General features: G+C 35.6%; 1 protein-coding gene across 1 annotated transcript in view; it reads left to right on the forward strand.

Annotated features, from left to right (window-relative positions):
- LOC136830402 (uncharacterized) overlaps positions 1 to 18,770 on the forward strand; it is a 50,664-nt gene extending 31,894 nt beyond the window's left edge. The window contains exons 6-7 of the mRNA XM_067089937.1: positions 6,451 to 6,608; positions 18,414 to 18,770. Coding sequence (XP_066946038.1) covers positions 6,451 to 6,608; positions 18,414 to 18,564 — 309 coding nt within the window. The 3' untranslated portion in view covers positions 18,565 to 18,770. The remainder of the gene's footprint in view (positions 1 to 6,450; positions 6,609 to 18,413) is intronic.
- The last annotated feature ends 1,343 nt before the right edge of the window (positions 18,771 to 20,113 follow it).

A 20,113-nucleotide genomic window follows, 5' to 3' on the forward strand; every position in this document is an offset into this window, starting at 1 on the left:
AATTTTCTTTTATAATTTATAATTTTTTGTACTTTTAGTCTAAGTTTTAGTCAAGCGTGCGTGTAATTTAAATCTGTGAGTTATAATTTTACCATTAAATTGTTGTAGCATTTTCGGCTATTGGATCTTATAGTCAACTTTTATTTTATATTAAAATATTGTAGCTTATTTTGTAGAAGATCCCTGAAGATGTGGCGATGTCACGAAACGTAGGAATAAAACAAAATGTGAATTATCCCTGCCCTTAGTCTGGTTCATCGTTTGAATAAACGCCTTGCGCATCTGATTTGTGCGGTGTGTGTGTATATATATATATATATATATATATATATATATATATATATATATATATATATATATATATATATATATATATATATATATATATATATATATATATATATATATATGTATTCGATTTGACACACACATACACACAGTAAATATATATGTATATATATATATATATATATATATATATATATATATATATATATATATATATATATATATATATATATATTTATATATATATATATATATATATATATATATATATATATATATATACATACATACGTACATACATACACACACACACACACAAATCAGATGCGCAAGGCGTTTATTCTCATGATGAACCAGACTAAGGGCAGGGATAATTCACATTTTGTTTTATTCCTACGTTTCGTGACATCGCCACATCTTCAGGGATCTTCTACAAAATAAGCTACAATATTTTAATATAAAATAAGAGCTGATTATGAAATCCAATAGTCGAAAATGCTACAACAATTTAATTACGCTGAATAATTAATTTCATGTCTAAATACACCAAACCTTCGACCAACAGCAGCAATTACAAAATCTGAACGAAATATACAAACGGCGTCTTTCCGTTTTGAACTGAGGACTCTGTATATTTTGGAATTCTTATCTCCCTTTGTAACCAGAGCTTTCCAGACTGTATCACCCATTATGCAGCACTCGATATATAGTTAATTCTAACAATATTCCTTTCTCTTGTGACGTTCAGTATCAAACTGTTGTCATGAAGTTTTATACCTGATGTGGGAAAATTGCGGGACGATCTCCCTTGTATTGCAGTTGCATCGTTGGAACTTGCAGTTCAGATTCAGTGCTAATGCTTTTTAGTTTCACTTCATAGTTTATTATCTGTCTTATTTATTTTACTTTGTTCTTTATGTTATTTGCTGATACCCGGGTTTTCTTTGTTATTCCTCTTTCAAAATTTATATTAAACTTCTCAGCCTCCTTTGCTACTACTGGTTTTCTTCCCCTAATAGAGCCTTTGGGCTTGTAACATTCTGCTTTTCCAACTGGGGTTACAGCTTGGTTTATAATAATAATAATAATAATAATAATAATAATAATAATAATAATAATAATAATAATAATAATAATAATAATAATAAAAATATTCAGGCGTAAAGAAAAACGCAAAATTATGCTTATCGATGAATTTTCCATAGTTGATAAGGAAGTACTAACTATAAAAACAGATCAAAGTTTGCGTCAGAAAAATAATTTTATGCATTAAGTTCCATCTATGAGTAGTGATGTTGGAACTGAAACTCCGAGACCTTTTTGTATCGATTTTTTTATTTACTTATTCGTTATTTTCATTTTCTTGCTTATAATGTATTTGTATAAGTCGTTGAACATTCTGGCAGTGATTGTCATTAGTTTACTTGCTTCTCTCTCTCGATTTCATTTCCTTATATAAATACTATCATAACATAGTTATTTACTTTATTTTTTGTAAATCCCATGGAAAATGCATAAACAACATGCTCCAATACCATTATTATCAGAGAATGAGAAAGTAATAAAACTACATTACACAGAACCTGACAGTAAATTTACAAGCAGCGGCAAAATTTAGTAATAAAACAATACATAAAATGACCTCATTGCATTTTCATAAGCAATTTAATTATCACTCGGTGAGATGCAGCAATCAAAACACATGTTACGCGGCTTTATTACATTTTCGCAGGCAATTCAAACGTTATTCACCGAGAATAACATTGTGGATAATACATTATTCACAAGGTGGAGAGGAAACGTCTCCGAATTTCCTCCTAAAATGTATTCGGGTCTTTGAAGTGTTGACACCACTTTTTTTTATTACGTAATGTGTTTCTCGCTAAGTTCCAGTTATGACCAGACATGAAATCATGGGGAGAATTTCTATTGACGATATATTCACAATAAGATATGATACCCCTATTTGCGTGAGTGTGATTTATCCTATTTACTGTAGTCATTTCACTGCAATCGCAAAGCTACTAATGTACGAATCGTTATTTGTTATTCTGTGGATAGTTTCTTCTCTTTATTCGACTCTGTTATTTTATTCGAGTAAGGCCTCTTTTTACATGCTTCTATTTAATTTGACTTCAGCGTCTGTCTGTCTGTCTGTCCTGAAATCTTGTAACTCAATTTTCGACCTGTTACCTTCGTCCGATGGATTTGAAATTTTGCATGTTTACTCAATCCCGGTGACAATACAACCCTACACGATCAGTAGGTCAACAGTGACCTCTAGTGACCCTACAGTGGCCTCTCCCAGTATCTCAGGATTTGTATGAAACTCTCGGATTTTTCACAACTTCTTTGACTCGGTAGAATCTATCTTCCCTCTTCCATCGCCCTCCCCTTCTCCCTCCCCAGCACACGATCAAGTGTTAATTTAGCTGTGTCCTCCACCTCCCCTTCCCTTCTCCCTCCCCCTCCCCTTCTCTCTTCCCTCCCCCTCCCCTTCTCTCTCTTCCCCCCCCCTCCCCTTCCCTCTTCCATCCACTTCCCCCACCCATCCCCTCCCCCTACCCATCCCCCCCCTACCCTTCCAAAGCACACAATCAAGTGTTAATTTAACTGGTGTCCTCCACTCCCCGTTCCTCTTCGTTCCTCTTCCATCCCCTTCCCTCCCCTCCCCATTCCCCCAAGTGTTAAATTAGCTGTGTCCTTCCCCTCCCCTTCCCTCTTCCATCTCCGTTTCCCTCCCCTTCCCCCTTCCGGTGCATACAATCGTGTTAATTTAGCTGTGTCCTCCCCCTCTCATTCCCTCTTCCACCCCCCCTCCTCCTCCCCCTACCCCTTCCAGAGCACACGACCAAGTGTTGATTTAGCTGTGTCCTCCCCCTCCCCTTCCCTCTTCCATCCCCCTCCCCTTTCCCTCTTCCATCCACTTCCCCCACCCATCCCCCTCCCCCTACCCATCCCCCTCCCCCTACCTCTTCCAAAGCACACAATCAAGTGTTAATTTAACTGGTGTCCTCCACTCCCCGTTCCTCTTCGTTCCTCTTCCATCCCCTTCCCCTCCCCCTCCCCATTCCGTAACACTCCCAAGTGTTAAATTAACTGTGTCCTTCCCCTCCCCTTCCCTTTTCCATCTCCGTTTCCCTCCCCTTCCCCCTTCCGGTGCATACAATAATGTTAATTTAGCTGTGTCCTCCCCCTCTCATTCCCCCTTCCACCCCTCCCTCCTCCTCCCCCTATCCCTTCCAGAGCACACGACCAAGTGTTGATTTAGCTGTGTCCCCCACTCCCCTTCCCTCTTCCATCCCCCTCCACTTCCACTTTCCCTCACGCTTCCCCCTCCCTCCCCCTTACCCCTCCCCTCCCATCTCCTCTCCCTTCTCCTCACCCTCCCCCTCCCCTTCCGGAATACGATCAAGTGTCAATTTAGCTATGTCCTCGCCTCCCCCCTTTTCCCCTTTCCCTCCCTTTCCCTCCCATCCCCCTCCATTTCCCCTTCACCCTTCCCCCACCTATCCCACTACCACCTCCCCTTTCCCTCCCCTACCCTTTCCTCCTCTTTCCCCTCCACCTCCTGCCCATTTTCCTCCCCTTCCCTTCCCCCTCCTCTTTTCTCCTCGCCTCCCCTCCCCTCACCTTCCGCCTTCGCCCCTCTCCCACTCCCCTCCCCTTCCCCTCCTCTTCCCTCTTCCATCTCCCTTCCCCTTCCCCCCAATCCCATTTCCCCCTCCTCTCACCTTCCAACTGCCCTCCCCCTTCCCTCCCTTCTCCCTCCCCTTCCCTCTTCCCTTCCTTCCCCCTTACCAGTTCACTCACCCTCCCTGTAAACGGATATTAGTTTCGTTAATTTCAATCATAAATCGGTTACAATTTCTGTCAAAACTAAAAAGCATGAAACCCTCCAGAAATATTAAAAAAAAATCATAGACATGCTTTCATTAAAATCATTAAAAAGTAAAAAAAATAATTTTTTAAGACAACAGGATTTTGTCTACAGAAATAAAAGTGTGGGCCCCAAACATGGACAGAAATGCTACAAGAAAAGAAAAATTCCTTTATTGTAGCATTTCCTTCCGTGTTTGAGGCCCACGCTATTATTTTTGTGGACAAGATTAGTTGTAAGAAAATCCTGGTACGTCTCAAAAAATTATTTTTTACTTTTTAGTGCATTTTAATAAAAGCATGTCTATACAATTTTTTTTTTATTTACGTGCTACCTTCATAAGCAAATGTTAGAATATTTACCTTGATCCTTAATAGTGTATATGTTACTTCTAAATAATAATAATAATAATAATAATAATAATAATAATAATAATAATAATAATAATAATAATAATAATAATAATAATAATAATAACAATGACCCCTTTGTTAATATGATACTAATAACACCTCTTTCTAAACAAAACATGGATACTGCCACCATGTTTACTCACCGCTATCAATGTAAGTAAACACCTCGGGATGTTGACATTACAACAAGACACAAAGGCATCGAAACGCAGGAGAAAAATCCATTGTCCTTTCGTCTCATCTTGAACAGACCACTTTTAAAATAAAACTCAATTCATATTCATGCATTTACGTAACAAGAAATGTACTTGGTACGCTAGTGTATGTAAAAATGCATTCAATTTGCAAAACATATGAAAACAAGCTAACAGAAAACATGTCCAGACCAAAGCATCTGCGGTGGCCATGATTTGGAGAAAATCGAGGACTGTAAATACAGGATTTTTAGACTCCAAAAGACCAAAAACAAAGACATATTCCTCTTGAACTTTAAATGCGGCAATTATGACGAACGACAGATCAAAAAAGACTGAAAACTTTGCGATAATAACGAAGAAATGAAGGACGATATGATGACCTTTGACTTTAAATTGGATATTTAAATGATGGGGGATTAAAAAGACCAAGGTCTATCACTATACAGAAGACATATCTCCTTTGACTACAAACTGACCAGAAAAATTTAAATCTCATCACAAAAAATATTATATTACAGTGCACGATCCTCTAAAACTTAAAATACATGATTTTACAGCTCGAAAGCCTGAAAATACCAAAATATTACTTTATACCAGAAATAAATAGCACAGTATCCCCTGCAGCAGTAAATTGCAGAAACTGTAAAGATCAAAATATAAAAAATAAACAATATCTTTCCATCCTAAACGTTATTAAGAAGCTCAAGATACGTTGGAACTTAAAAAAAAAAAAATTATCGCTACAGTACAGGTATGTACAATGGCATTATATACTCTAAGTTTAAAAAAGAAAAACAAAAGACCTGAAACCCACGTGAAGAGGAAGGCCTATCATTTTAAGAACCGAAAAATGAAAAATAAGAAAAATTAGTCATATATGACCGAAAAGTACAAATGACATAAAAAACCAACCAAATAGCAAGAAATACCCATATTTTGTTTACATGAAAGAGTTGCAAATACAATGTTCTCAGGGACACTTTTAATCGCAAAATAAAAAAGATCAGTATCACCAACGAAATAGTCAACGTCAAAAAAATTTTCTATAAAATTCTCAGTAGATGGAGACAAAGATTCTGCAGACCAGAAAATACAAAAAAAAAAAAAAAAATGTCATAATCATGATGTAAAGCATGATGTAGACCATGAAGATCAATTTAATAAAAAAAAAAAGACCACATACGCAAAAACTTAGCAATGAATTTGGAAAAGGAATTTTATCACAATGATTATTTAGGCTGAGAATGCATGAGACTTTAAATATCATGAGAACCAAGTTTTAGACGTCAAAAATCAAGAAAAACTAAATTTCTACAATCATAATCAAGAAGTATGACAAGAATTTGAAAGAATTTAAATAGTACTCCCATTTAATTAAAACTAGATAGAAACCAGAAGACACTAAAACCTAAACACTTTGAAGATAGAAAAACTAGGTATATACCATAGGAATCAGAATAGACAAGAATTACGAAAATTTTAAACAATTTGGGCCATAATTAAAACCAAGATTGTATAATCATAATCATGAAGGAAATCAGAAAACGAAAACTTTTAAAAGACTAAAATGCCACAAAACACTTTATTCATCAAAACGAAATTTATTTCAAAAACAAAAACCAGAAAACCAGAAAGAAGGGCAACTTTGATCCCGTTTTCCTTCTCTTTCCAGGTGGTCCCGATGCTGATTGTGGTGGTAGTGCTGTTCCTGATCTGCTGGGGACCCATACTGGTGCTGAATATACTGCAGGCTTTCGACGTGGTGCCACTCTACGACGTGTGGGCCATGCACGCCAAAACGGCGCTGGACTTACTCTCGTATGTCAACAGGTAAAGCAGTCATTCTCATTGTTATTGTTATCGTTGTGGTTGCAAATGTTGAAGGAGAAAGTGGTTTTTCTTATTATAATTTCTGTTTTGCTTTTTGATGCTGCTCCAGCGTTAGATGTCCTTTTATCTCTCCCATGGGTTGGTCTGTTTCCTTAATTCTTTTTCATTTTTGCCAACAAACGGCAATGGCCTATCCATCAGGCAAAAGGCGTTAAGGCAATTCGATCTGAGAGAGAGAGAGAGAGAGAGAGAGAGAGAGAGAGAGAGAGAGAGAGAGAGAGAGAGAATCATCAATACTGACTGGCGTGACTTTGAAGAGAAAAAGAGCCGGAAGGTGAGAGTTTTTTTACACGGGACGAGCGTTGCGTTGAACAATTGGTTGTTTGTCCAGTATAATCGCACAGGCCTTTAACTTTCTTAAGCAAATATCCAAAAGTCATAAAGAGTACAGAAAATAACATTTGCTGCGCAGTGAAGCCGAAGAGGTGAAGGATGAGAGGGGATGAAAACGGGAAAAAGGTTGAAGACTGATAAAAGTGATGTCTCAAGGTAAAGGCCGGACGGTATCAGCTCTTGATCCCGGATCTAGTGTAAGCTGATTTAGCAGAGGAAATAAGAACAAAAACTGTTCACAGATATATATAGCAGGTGGGTCCGTTCATCTTTTAATCCAGTAATGTGTTTCTTTCCCAAAGTTTCCTCATGATATTGGATCCTTACGTCACCAACCCAAGAGGCCAACTCTATGGTATTTCATCTAACTGACGTTAATCTTCTGTGGTATATGTTATTAAGTGCTCTAAATAAACAATAATCCACGGCCATGAGAATTACGAGCTAACCAGCCAAGTGGCAGTTGAGCAAAATAATCGAGCGCAGTGTTCGCTGTTTCAAAGTCGAATATGAAGCAACGATTCTGCCACAGGATATACACATAAATGTATGTGTATACTTACATGTATATGTACAAACATACTCACATATAAATAGAATTTACTGGTCACATTTTACCGCTTACGCATGAAATTGTACTAACCACAATGCCCTCTTAACTTTTCGATTTCATCACACTTTTTGGATACGCTTGTCACTACAAAGCCTTCAGATCCAAATGAAGGAATAATAAAGAAATTCTGGTGTCCACAGCAGCAGTCGAACCCGTTTTCAGTACATCTGGACGAGGTCGCGTTAACCCAGGTGGGCATTATTGAAATGACATACTCATACATATCCATCAGCAAAAACATGTGTATGTGTGTGAAGACACAAAGACTAGGGTCTCTCCTTTGAGGAGAGATCAAACAAAAAAATTACAAAATACAGAGTAAAAGTTCATTTAAGAAAACAAATAAATACAACTAAGTAAAAAACATTCCCAGCAAGTACAAGTAAACGGCAAACTTCATTAGGCCTCAGCTGTCACCATCACCCCAGTTTCTGTCACACCTGTGGCAACCTGGGCTACCTTTGCATTGCTAGTTCCGTAGATCCATAGACTGGAACGGAAAGAATTTTAAAACTAGTATTCTCAATTGGTAACTACTTAACTCATACCAAGCGAATTTTACTTTGTTGTCTTACTGCGTGTCCCTGTCAAGAAAACAATACAGCAAGTCACATTAACAGTGGGCTTGTCCTAATCAAAGGGATGACTTCAGTACAATCAAGCTATTATTGCAATTAGTGTGATAAAATATAAAAAAATTATCTATATTATATATATATATATATATATATATATATATATATATATATATATATATATATATATATATACATATATATATATATATATATATATGACAATTTTTTATCACACCGTGATTTATATGCTATCATGAAGCTACAAGTGTCGCTTAATATCTGATCCAAGCTACCTCGGGAATATCCCCGATGGGGAATTATCACCGAAGGGGAATTTTTAAGTGATAAATGGACGGGCACTGCTGAGTCTCGATCCCATGACACAGACGCGCCATCCAGCAACTCCAGTCGACGTTACCACTGAGCCATCAAGAGAGGTATAAATTAATGCCAAGTCTGGTGTACTTTATTTACCCATCGAGAGCAGGGAAATTGTACTTAGCTTCGGCATTAACCTACCTCGACCATGACATTTCTTTGGTACGTTTGGAACATGCAGCTCTTTTTATGACATTTTTTATCACACCGTGATTTATATACAATCATGAAGCTACAAATGTCGCTTAATACCAAATCCACACTACCTCGGGAATATCCCCGATGGGGAATTATCACCGAAGGGGAATTTATAAGTGATAAATGGAAGGGCACTGCCGAGTCTCGATCCCACGGTGATAATTCCCCATTGGGGATATTCCCGAGGCAGCATGGATTTGATATCATGACAGTTCTTTGGTATTTGTTTTTATCGTGATTGTATATAAATCACGGTGTGATAAAAAAAATGTCATAAAAGAGCTGAATTATCACCGAAGTTCCAAACGTACCAAAGAACTGTCATGGTCGAGGTGGGTTAATGCCGAATTGTTAAAAGCTACAATTTCCCCGCTCTCGACGGGTAAATAAAGTACACCAGACTCGGCATTAATTTATACCTCTCTTGATGGCTCAGTGGTAACGTCGACTGGAGTTGCTGGATGGCGCGTCTGTGTCGTGGGATCGAAACTCGGCAGTGCCCGTCCATTTATCACTTATAAATTCCCCTTCGGTGACAATTCCCCATCGGGGATATTCCCGAGGTAGCATGGATTTGATATTAAGCAACATTTGTAGGTTCATGATTGTATATAAATCACGGTGTGATAAAAAATTGTCATAAAAAGAGCTGCGTGTTCCAAACGTACCAAAGAACTGTCATGGTCGAGGTGGGTTAATGCCGAAGCTAAGTACAATTTCCCTGCTCTTGATGGGTAAATAAAGTACACCAGACTCGGCATTAATTTATACCTCTCTTGATGGCTCAGTGGTAACGTCAACTGGAGTTGCTGGATGGCGCGTCTGTGTCGTGGGATCGAGACTCGGCAGTGCCCGTCCATTTATCACTTATAAATTCCCCTTCGGTGATAATTCCCCATCGGGGATATTCCCGAGGTAGCGTGGATTTGATATTAAGCGACATTTGTAGCTTCATGATTATATATATATATATATATATATATATATATATATATATATATATATATATATATATATATATATATATATATATATATATATATATATATATATATATATATATATATATATCACACATTACCATAGGTGAAAAATATATACTCACTTGTATTTAAAATTACATAGAAAAGATGGATAGTCTTTTGAGTGATAATAGGATATATAAAGAATTAAATAAGAACCCGTTAGACAATGTGAATAGTAGTTTCAATATCAAAGTTAAAAACCTGTTAAAAGGTAACGAAAGCCTTATAAAGAAGTTGTGCGTGACCTCTCCATCGCTACCGTATATGTATGGTGCAATAAAAACCGACAAAACAAACATTTTTCTGCCATTCTAATTATTAGCTCAGTTGATTCCGCATCTTACAATCTAGCGAAGTACCTAGTGGATATCCTCAACCCATTGGTGGGTACTATCTCAAATGCCAATATTAAGAATAATGTGGGCCTGATAAATAAACTAAACAGTGTACAGATTAATAGTCAATCCAGGCTTGTGAGAGTTTTGATGTAGTATCACTATTCACAAAGGTGCCAATTGATGATCTGATGGAGTTTTTGTCGGAATTATTAGAGAACACACAGCTGGATATCCCATTTTCTAAAAGCATTTTAATTGAACTGATTGAATTTTGTGTGAAAGAAAGTAAATTTGAATTTAATGGTAAATTTTACTCACAAAATTTTGGTATGGCATTGGGAAACCCTCTATCCCCAGTGATAAGTAACTTATATATGGAATTTTTTGAAAAGAAGATATTAAACAATATAATTCCACGCAGGTATTTTGACGACATCATCTGTGTATGGCCAGGGAACGAAGATTAAATTCACTCTGGAAATGTAAAATGATGGGTTCTTACCCTTTTTGGATGTCCTCATACGAAGAAATAGTAATGGGTTTAAATATAGCGTGTATAGAAAACCTACTAATATTTCTTCCTATGTGCATTTCTATTCCGGACAAAGCAATGAGGTTAAGAAATCAGTGTTTTCATCTATGTTTCTAAGAGCATTACGTGTATGTAGCCATGAATATATTGATAAGGAAATAGATAAGATTAAGGATACAGGCAAGAAATTTAAATATCCTGACAGTGTATTAAACAATGCATTAGAAGCGGCAAAAAGACTATGCATCAAAACCAAAAGAACCTTACAACACAAAAAATTTGCTTGTACTGCCGTATAATAATAATATGAAAGATATCCCCTGTGTTAGTGAGAATAATCATGCTATCAAATGGGAAGGAGCAAAAAGGATTGTATATTCTAATAACGCACTGGAAAGGAATATCATTGAATCCAGCTTTATAAAAGAGAGTTACAGCCATAATATGAATATCAGTTAAGGGATGTATAAACTTGATCCTTTAATATCAAAAGAAATTTGTAAATTATTTACATTTTGAGGTAGGCAGTAGAGATATATGGAAATAAGATTATCATATTTGTAAACACAGTACGGGGGCAGCAGTGATAATGAGTTTTCCAACCCTGCCTCCCTGACTCCTGTCAGGTGTGGATCTGATGTCGCCTATGGTCGGTATGTTTATCAGTATTGTCCCCTGAGAGTATATTGTGATTTTTAGCCAAATGGGTTTTGAAGGCCACTCCTACCTTGACACCCGCCGGTGGTAGGATCTGTAGTCTCAGACGGTTGTGTATGTTCGTCAGTTCTGTTCCTGTAGTGTATATATTTGTGACTTCCAATACTGTGTATCAGCCCTTCGTTAATGGCTTGGAAATAAAGTCGAAACCGTTCAGGACCTACACACAGTCTCTTATTTTTTACCTGTGTAATGTGTGATAAATGAATCACGTACAAAAGTGATTTTATATATATATATATATATATATATATATATATATATATATATATACAGTATATATAAATATATATATATATATATATATATATATATATATACAGTATATATATATATATATATATATATATATATATATATATATATATATATATATATATACAGTATATATAAATATATATATATATACCTGTATATATATATATATATATATATATATATATATATATATATATATATATATATATATATATTACCTTCTGACTGGTATTACACACACACACACCATACTAAGTTAGAGCAGACTACCATATGGCACCATGATGGACTCTATAATTGACGAGTAGATCTACCCTAATTATAATAGTGTTTACTGTATACTCTCGGATAAAACTTATAGCTAATTACAGGATGTTTATATCTTTTTCTTTTGCATAATTGTTTTACCAGTTTTCTTAACAACAAAACGCTGATGTTCCACCCAAATATGGCTAATTCGAACAAAATGTGAAATAAATGATTCCGAGGAAACTAACATTTTCAAAACTGAAATCCTTACCTTTATCAAACAAGCCTCAATCTTAACATCCAAAATGAAGCCTTTTGATTTGAATAATTATTCCATTGCGTACTTTATATAAATATATATATATATATATATATATATATATATATATATATATATATATATATATATATATATATATATATATATATATATATATATATATCTAAATAATTGGGCAGCTACTTGAAATCTTAGCTTAATGATAAATAATATTGCCAAGACCAGGAAGAACATTCTTTATTGTACAAGCTTTCGAGGTATAAAACCTCATCATCAGGCTGAAAAAACCGACAAGGATGAGAATCAATAAAATTACAATAAAATGAATTGTCATAATAAATCTTCAGCAAAAAAATACTAACGAAATATATAAAATGAACAAGTAAATACAAACTAAAAGGGTGAGACGTAAAATAACGAAAAATTAAAAACACAAACATAAAAATATGAAAATAAAACTAAAGTGAAATGTAAACAAACTACCACTCACAAAGTAAAATATTTAACGACCTAATTGAGTACCTACTATGAAATTACACGATAGCTAGTTGAATACCAGACGAGTTGTTGTTCAATTCCGGCTTCATCTTTTTAATAGTCAGCGACTCTGAAATTAAAAGGTCCAGTCTATTTGAACAAAAAGACAGTACCCGAAAATCCAGGTCAGTGAAAGGATGGTCTTGTGTTAAACTGTGTTCTCTAATGGCAGAAAAGGGTGGTTTGGAAAGGGGAAACCTAGTTCTAATAGAAAGACCTCTGTGTTCCAAAATTCTGTGTCTGAGCCAGCGGGAACTAGATCCCACGTATCGCAGACCACACTGCGAACAAGTGAACAAGTAAACGACACAGGAATTAAGGTCCACAGGCAGAGTAGGCTTCTCTCTCAAAAGTGATCTTATTGTAAAAGGATTACAGAAAACAAACCGGAAACTGATCTGAGGGAAACAACGCTTAAGTATTTCTTGCAACTTTTTCGGACCATATAGCTACTATGACCAAGGTAAGGCAATTTAATGTACTTTACATCTTTACTAGCAGTACTGTACACCGGTCTGGGACAAAACTTTTCATTTAAAAAATTTTCAGAACTTTGTAAAATACAAAAATGGGATATGAGTTTTCAGAAAAATAATTCTGGAGGAAAACCATATCTTGATGAAATAAATTAAAATCACAACAAACATTGTAGGCTCTATTAATCAAAGTGCGTATTGAGTTCATCTTATACAACTTTGGCGAAAAACTGAGGTAATTCAATCCCAAGCCAGTAAAAGTACTTTTCCTATAAACAGAGGTCTCAAATTTGCCACTATTTCTGTATACCTGTACAGAAAGTTGCAAGAAATACTTAAGCGTTGTTTCCCTCAGATCAGTTTCCGGTTTGTTTTCTGTAATCCTTTTACAATAAGATCACTTTTGAGAGAGAAGCCTACTCTGCCTGTGGACCTTAATTCCTGTGTCGTTTACTTGTTCACTTGTTCGCAGTGTGGTCTGCGATACGTGGGATCTAGTTCCCGCTGGCTCAGACACAGAATTTTGGAACACAGAGGTCTTTCTATTAGAACTAGGTTTCCCCTTTCCAAACCACCCTTTTCTGCCATTAGAGAACACAGTTTAACACAAGACCATCCTTTCACTGACCTGGATTTTCGGGTACTGTCTTTTGTTCAAATAGACTGGACCTTTTAATTTCAGAGTCGCTGACTATTAAAAAGATGAAGCCGGAATTGAACAACAACTCGTCTGGTATTCAACTAGCTATCGTGTAATTTCATAGTAGGTACTCAATTAGGTCGTTAAATATTTTACTTTGTGAGTGGTAGTTTGTTTACATTTCACTTTAGTTTTATTTTCATATTTTTATGTTTGTGTTTTTAATTTTTCGTTATTTTACGTCTCACCCTTTTAGTTTGTATTTACTTGTTCATTTTATATATTTCGTTAGTATTTTTGCTGAAGATTTATTATGACAATTCATTTTATTGTAATTTTATTGATTCTCATCCTTGTCGGTTTTTTCAGCCTGATGATGAGGTTTTATACCTCGAAAGCTTGTACAATAAAGAATGTTCTTCCTGGTCTTGGCAATATTATTTATCATTAAGATATATATATATATATATATATATATATATATATATATATATATATATATATATATATATATATATATATATATATATGTGTGTGTGTGTGTGTAAATATATATATATATATATATATATATATATATATATATATATATATATATATATATATGTGTGTGTGTATATAAATATATATATATATATATATATATATATATATATATATATATATATATATATATATATATATATGCATACATACATGTAATGTATTTGTGAGCCACAGTTACCTCGGACCTTTTCGAATTTCTTCACACTTTTGGATACTTTTTGGCACTACAAAGCCTAGAATTCGAAATGCAGACCAGTGAAGAAACACCTTGAGTTTGATTCTCTCTCAGGTAGTTGAGGTCTCTTCATCTGATCTTCATTTCGGATTCCTGGCTTTTTTGGTGAGAAGAGCATCCAAACATTGTGAGGAAATCAGAGAGTTTAGAAGTACTTGTGGCTATTACAAATATACACATATCTGGTAAAACAGCTTACATCTAAGGGTAATTATCACTGAATAAGTGTATCTGCTGCGTCCAGGATTCGAACTTGGGCCTATGGTTTAGATACAGCAATAAACGCAGGTACAGTGAATTCGATATCAAACAATATATGTGGCTTAATATTTGTGAATATAAAATCATGTTCCTTGCGTGAAAAATTCATATATACATATATACACATAAAGTATGAACATATATTTGCGGATATCATAACATGACATCCCAATACCTACCTCACAATCAACCAGTCTTTACACCCGTTAAAAGTCAGTACTCATTTCTCAACGCATTACGCACGGGGCAATTAATACGCCAAACCCAAAGCTTCTTAATTTAACTGGAATGCAACGAATGCCAGTTGACAATGCCTGGCATGACTGTCCCGTCACCTACTCAACAGTGTGGACATCATTATCATACCCGTCGGACTATACCCCCGTGCACGCCATTATGTGACCCATTTCTACAGAAATTTAAGCAAAGATTGGGTTCACCCATTCTGGTGCTTGTGTCTCTTGACACTGGTGCTTTCCCGCCAGGATTTTCAAACAGTAACCACTGTTGGTGGCAATATCGAATATGATTTGATATCTTGCAACTGGGTCGCGATGACCTAATGAATGTCACACGAACTCAAACATACTTGAGTCGAAATTCAACTGACATGACCGCTGCCTCGTGGAAATTTTGGCCGCTACTTCTAGTGTTTGCGCAAAAATATCTTGGAAAACATTTTTTTTTACGGGAACTATGTTCGACTTATCAAAATAAAGGACTGACCCCAGTATAATCCAAGAACATTTATCAATTACCTACGACAGTAAATCCATAGAAAAAAATGTAACAACCCTAATACAAAAATACTCACTTTGAGAGGCAGACATGTCGCTTCTAATGGAAGGGGGTCCTTCAACATTTCTTTAGGTCACCATGCTGACTTCACCAGCTTGCCTTTAACGGTTCTCTACACCCTTAAAAGAAATAAAAGAATGAAGTAGTAATATTTTTGCCTTCAGCTTTGCCCATTCCTGTTCACTGCACCCAAAAAAGGGACAATTTTCCTGGAATATTTTCTGCTTTGCTTCCTCCCCTTCTCGCGTGACTGCACCTGAAAAAATATTGAAGTTAACAGCAACGGTTCCCGACTTTTGGATATCTCAAAAAAAAAAAAAAAAAAAAAAGTTTTACCGTAATATTTTCTGTAATCTAAGTCCGTTTCAGTTTCTGCACTCGGAACAAGTAAACTCAAAAGAAATAACTTTTACATGAAGGTATTTCTGTTACAAGTCTCTGCAACCGAAAAAGAGTAAATCATTTTTCTACGCAGTTCGCATCTCAAGTCACAAGGACCACCACGGAAAAGAAAATTAAACAAATAAATAAATTTAACATCAGGAGTTTTGCTTTCTTCTATGTCCATCTCGTAATACACACAAAAAAATATCTTTCATGAACCAGTAAATCCCTCTCGGATAAACGTATCCAAAAAGAATAAATTTAGTGTTAACATTCCCTCCTAAGCCTGTACCCGTCTAGGGCCTCCGTACCCAAAAGCAATATATGTAAATTAAATCATCTACTTTGTGCTCTGCCTGTCTCTCATCTCTATAGGCACAAAGGAATAAACTTGACACCTATATTACCTGCTTAAAGTTATGCCTAGCTCGGGTCTCTACACAAAGATCTAACCAATTTAGATACGTTTGTTTCTTACTGGATTACATATATACTCAATTTACACTTTCCTTAGTACTTGGAGTATGTAATAGGCCTACCAATGCTCATACGAATAAAAAGCCATTAGCCACTTTCATTCACTATCCAGATATATAATCTAAATTATAGTATTTATACTCTCCTCCTCCTCCTCCTCCTCCGCCTCCTCCTCCTCCTCCTCCTCCTCCTCTCTCTCTCTCTCTCTCTCTCTCTCTCTCTCTCTCTCTCTCTCTCTCTCTCTCTCTCACATACACTCATACACACACACACATACACACAGCCACACACACACTATATATATATATATAAATATATATATAAATTATATATATATATATATATATATATATATATATATATATATATATATATATATATATATATATATATATATATATATATATATATATATAACTATATATATAACATAAATATGTGTGTGTGTGTTCATTTTTTGTTTGTTATATATATATATATATATATATATATATATATATATATATATATATATATATATATATATATATATATATATATATATATATATATATATATATATATATATATTATTTATATATATATATATATATATATATATATATATATATATATATATATATATATATATATATATATATATATATATATATATATATATATATATATATATAAATATACATATATATGTATATATATAATTATATATATATATATATATATATATATATATATATATATATATATATATATATATGAATATAAGAAGGCCCATAAAACACTATTTAAACATTGAAACCATATATTTCGGGCACTAGCTTCTGTGCCCCTGTTCACTGGTAGAATATGGACAGGTGGAAAGTTACAATGGTATATATACAAAAACATAAAGGTGTGGCCCTAGGCCTCCGATGTTATGGAGGTGGCGTTTCTTAAGGAGGAGAATGGCCAAATTCCCTAGTGGTTTTGGCCTCATTAGCTCCCCTTTTGGCGATGGATCTGGCGGTCGCGTTTTCCTGGGTCATCTTCTTCATGAGGGGTTTGAGGATTAAGGTGTCGATGTCATCCGATTTCCAATGTCCTCCTGACAGGTTCATATTGTTGGTTTGATTGATGATAGCAGATTCCAGCATCCTTCTTTTGTACGGACAGCTACTTTTGAAAACCAACTCCGCCCCACTCCAGTTAATGACATGCCCTGTATTTCTGATATGTAGGAAAATTCCCGAACTCTCCGAAGCGTAACGTACTGATCTTTTGTGCTCTCTTATTCTTTGCGAGAGCGATCTACCTGTCTCGCCTACGTAGATGTCCTGACAATTACTACACGGTATCTTGTAAACTCCGGCTTCTTCCCTATATCCAAAATGATACTGATTCAAGATACAATATCTCCTGAGTCGACTGGTTTTCATGTCATCGCACTGTGTATGAAAGGTGACTGCGATGGGCTGACTCATCAAAAAGGCTAAAAAAAAAAAAAATACTGTCCTCGAGAAGTTATGTTAGTTAGCATCATGACATACTTTCTCTTGATTCCTAACACTGAGGTCACGTTTGTCCCTGAAGATATAACAATCTATTTCCTTGTCTGATTTGCAGTAACCTTCTTTCACCTCGTCAGTAATGATGTAAAGCTATAATTCTTATCAAAGTCTGCAAACTTTGTTTTCGATTCTCGTTACAAGCATGACAAAGTTTCTTTTCTGTTTCCTTTGGGCAGCAATGTTATTTTTTCCCTCAGGGATGAAGCTTAACGTCTTATCCTTTTTACTGACAATTGCAGGTACCACCATTAGGTTTCACGCTTTTCGTATTTATTTATTAATAATTTCGAAGCGAATACTTATCGATATCTATGACCCGTAAAGTCTTCTCTTTCTTTCGAACAGTTCCACCAATCCTATCGTGTACGGCTTCATGTCCAGAAACTTCAGGAAGGGATTCCGGAGGGCGCTTTGCTCTGTAGTCCGTCAGGATGAAGGTCACCACTCTCTGTCTCAGTCCCACACCCTTCGGCCGGTCACTGGTGCTAATAGGTGAGTTGCACGCACCTTCAAAATCGTTGTTATTATTAGGAGTCCTGCAAGTTCAGCGTGGTCTGTTACACGAACAGGAGAGCATACCATAAACTCCAGCTGGTTGCTAGTAGCCTACTTATAAAGTAACTTATATTAGCAGACCATTCTCTGACACTCATATATCGGCAGCCTATCCTCTTGTGTTGGCCTCTGGTGCTAACAGCCATATAGCCCATAGACTCCGGCTGCTTCTTAACGTTAAGAAAATAGCACGTACACTTATCTGATTGTCTGAACTACACTAAAATACTAAAGGTAGTTTATGATGTCAAGTGCCCAGTTGCTACTGTTAAGTAAATAGCCAAAGCATTCAGGATAATTGCTTTTGCTAGCTTGGAAGACAACATAATCAGAACAGTTTCTAGACCTAAGTAAATAGCCAAATCACTCAGGCTGTTTATTGGCGTTAATAGGTGAGTAGTAATGAGTTGAGATACTCGAAGGGTCAACGAGCAGCCAAAAACTCAGATGGGCAGCGAGCGCCTGGTGAGTAAACGATACAAGTAGGTTAGTCACTAAAACTAATATTTAGTAGCCTAGTCTTCAAACCTTACCTAGTTGCAAGAGTTAGGTGAGTAATCAGCACAGTCGGAAAGGTCACTTGAACAAACACGCTCAGAGTCTATATTCTCAGCCGGGTCTGTAGTGGTAAGTGAGTAATCCACATAATCAGACTGGACACTGGAGTTGTAGATCAGTAACTTAGGCTCTCAGGTGGTTTTATGATTTGGATATTCAAAGCAGTCACATTGGTTATTGGAGCCCAAATGGAATTAGTCTACCTATTAAGGTTGGTTAGCAGCAAAAGTTAGTAATCCACAAAGATACGGTGGCCACCAGAGACTGTGAAGAATTTGGGTAGGAATATGATCCTAGTACATTATTTCAAAATGTTCCAGCTTTGTAATTATCTTTTTTTCTGGTGATCGACAGATCTGAGTGATTTAGGGGTCATGGGTCCTGATGAATAAAAAACTATGTCAAGCAACAAAGACCCTGTAGTATAACCTATATTTCAACATGCCTAACAGTGCTTCTAAATAACTTCTAGCCTGAGACAAGCAGTTCTTTATAATCATCTTTAAATTTAAGATATGCATCATGTCTGAAAAGGTAACCTACGAAAACAAAGACGATCTGCTGAAATGTAGTTGATAAATAAGGTTACGTCTGCTAAGTTGAGGAATTCCTTTTCACTAATTCTGTTTTTTTGTATCAATAAAACAATTGTTTTTTTTTTTTACTTTTTCCAGAGTTCTTAAAAACACAAGCAACGGAACTACAAATACCACGCGAGTCAGGTAAAAGGAAATTTGCAGTCAATCGGTAATATTAACCAGATGTTGTGTGTTTTCTTTGAATCTCTCTCTTTTTTTTTTTTTTTTTTTGTTTCTCTGTAATTATTTTAGTGTTGTCTTGATTTTATAGTCTTCCTATGGGCACGCAGTCATCAACATTCCTCCCCCCAACACCCCATAACCCCCTCTCTCTCTTGTTTATACTTCTTATTT

This window comes from Macrobrachium rosenbergii, chromosome 46 (genome assembly GCF_040412425.1).
Source record: "Macrobrachium rosenbergii isolate ZJJX-2024 chromosome 46, ASM4041242v1, whole genome shotgun sequence".
NCBI classification, from domain to species: domain Eukaryota; kingdom Metazoa; phylum Arthropoda; class Malacostraca; order Decapoda; family Palaemonidae; genus Macrobrachium; species Macrobrachium rosenbergii.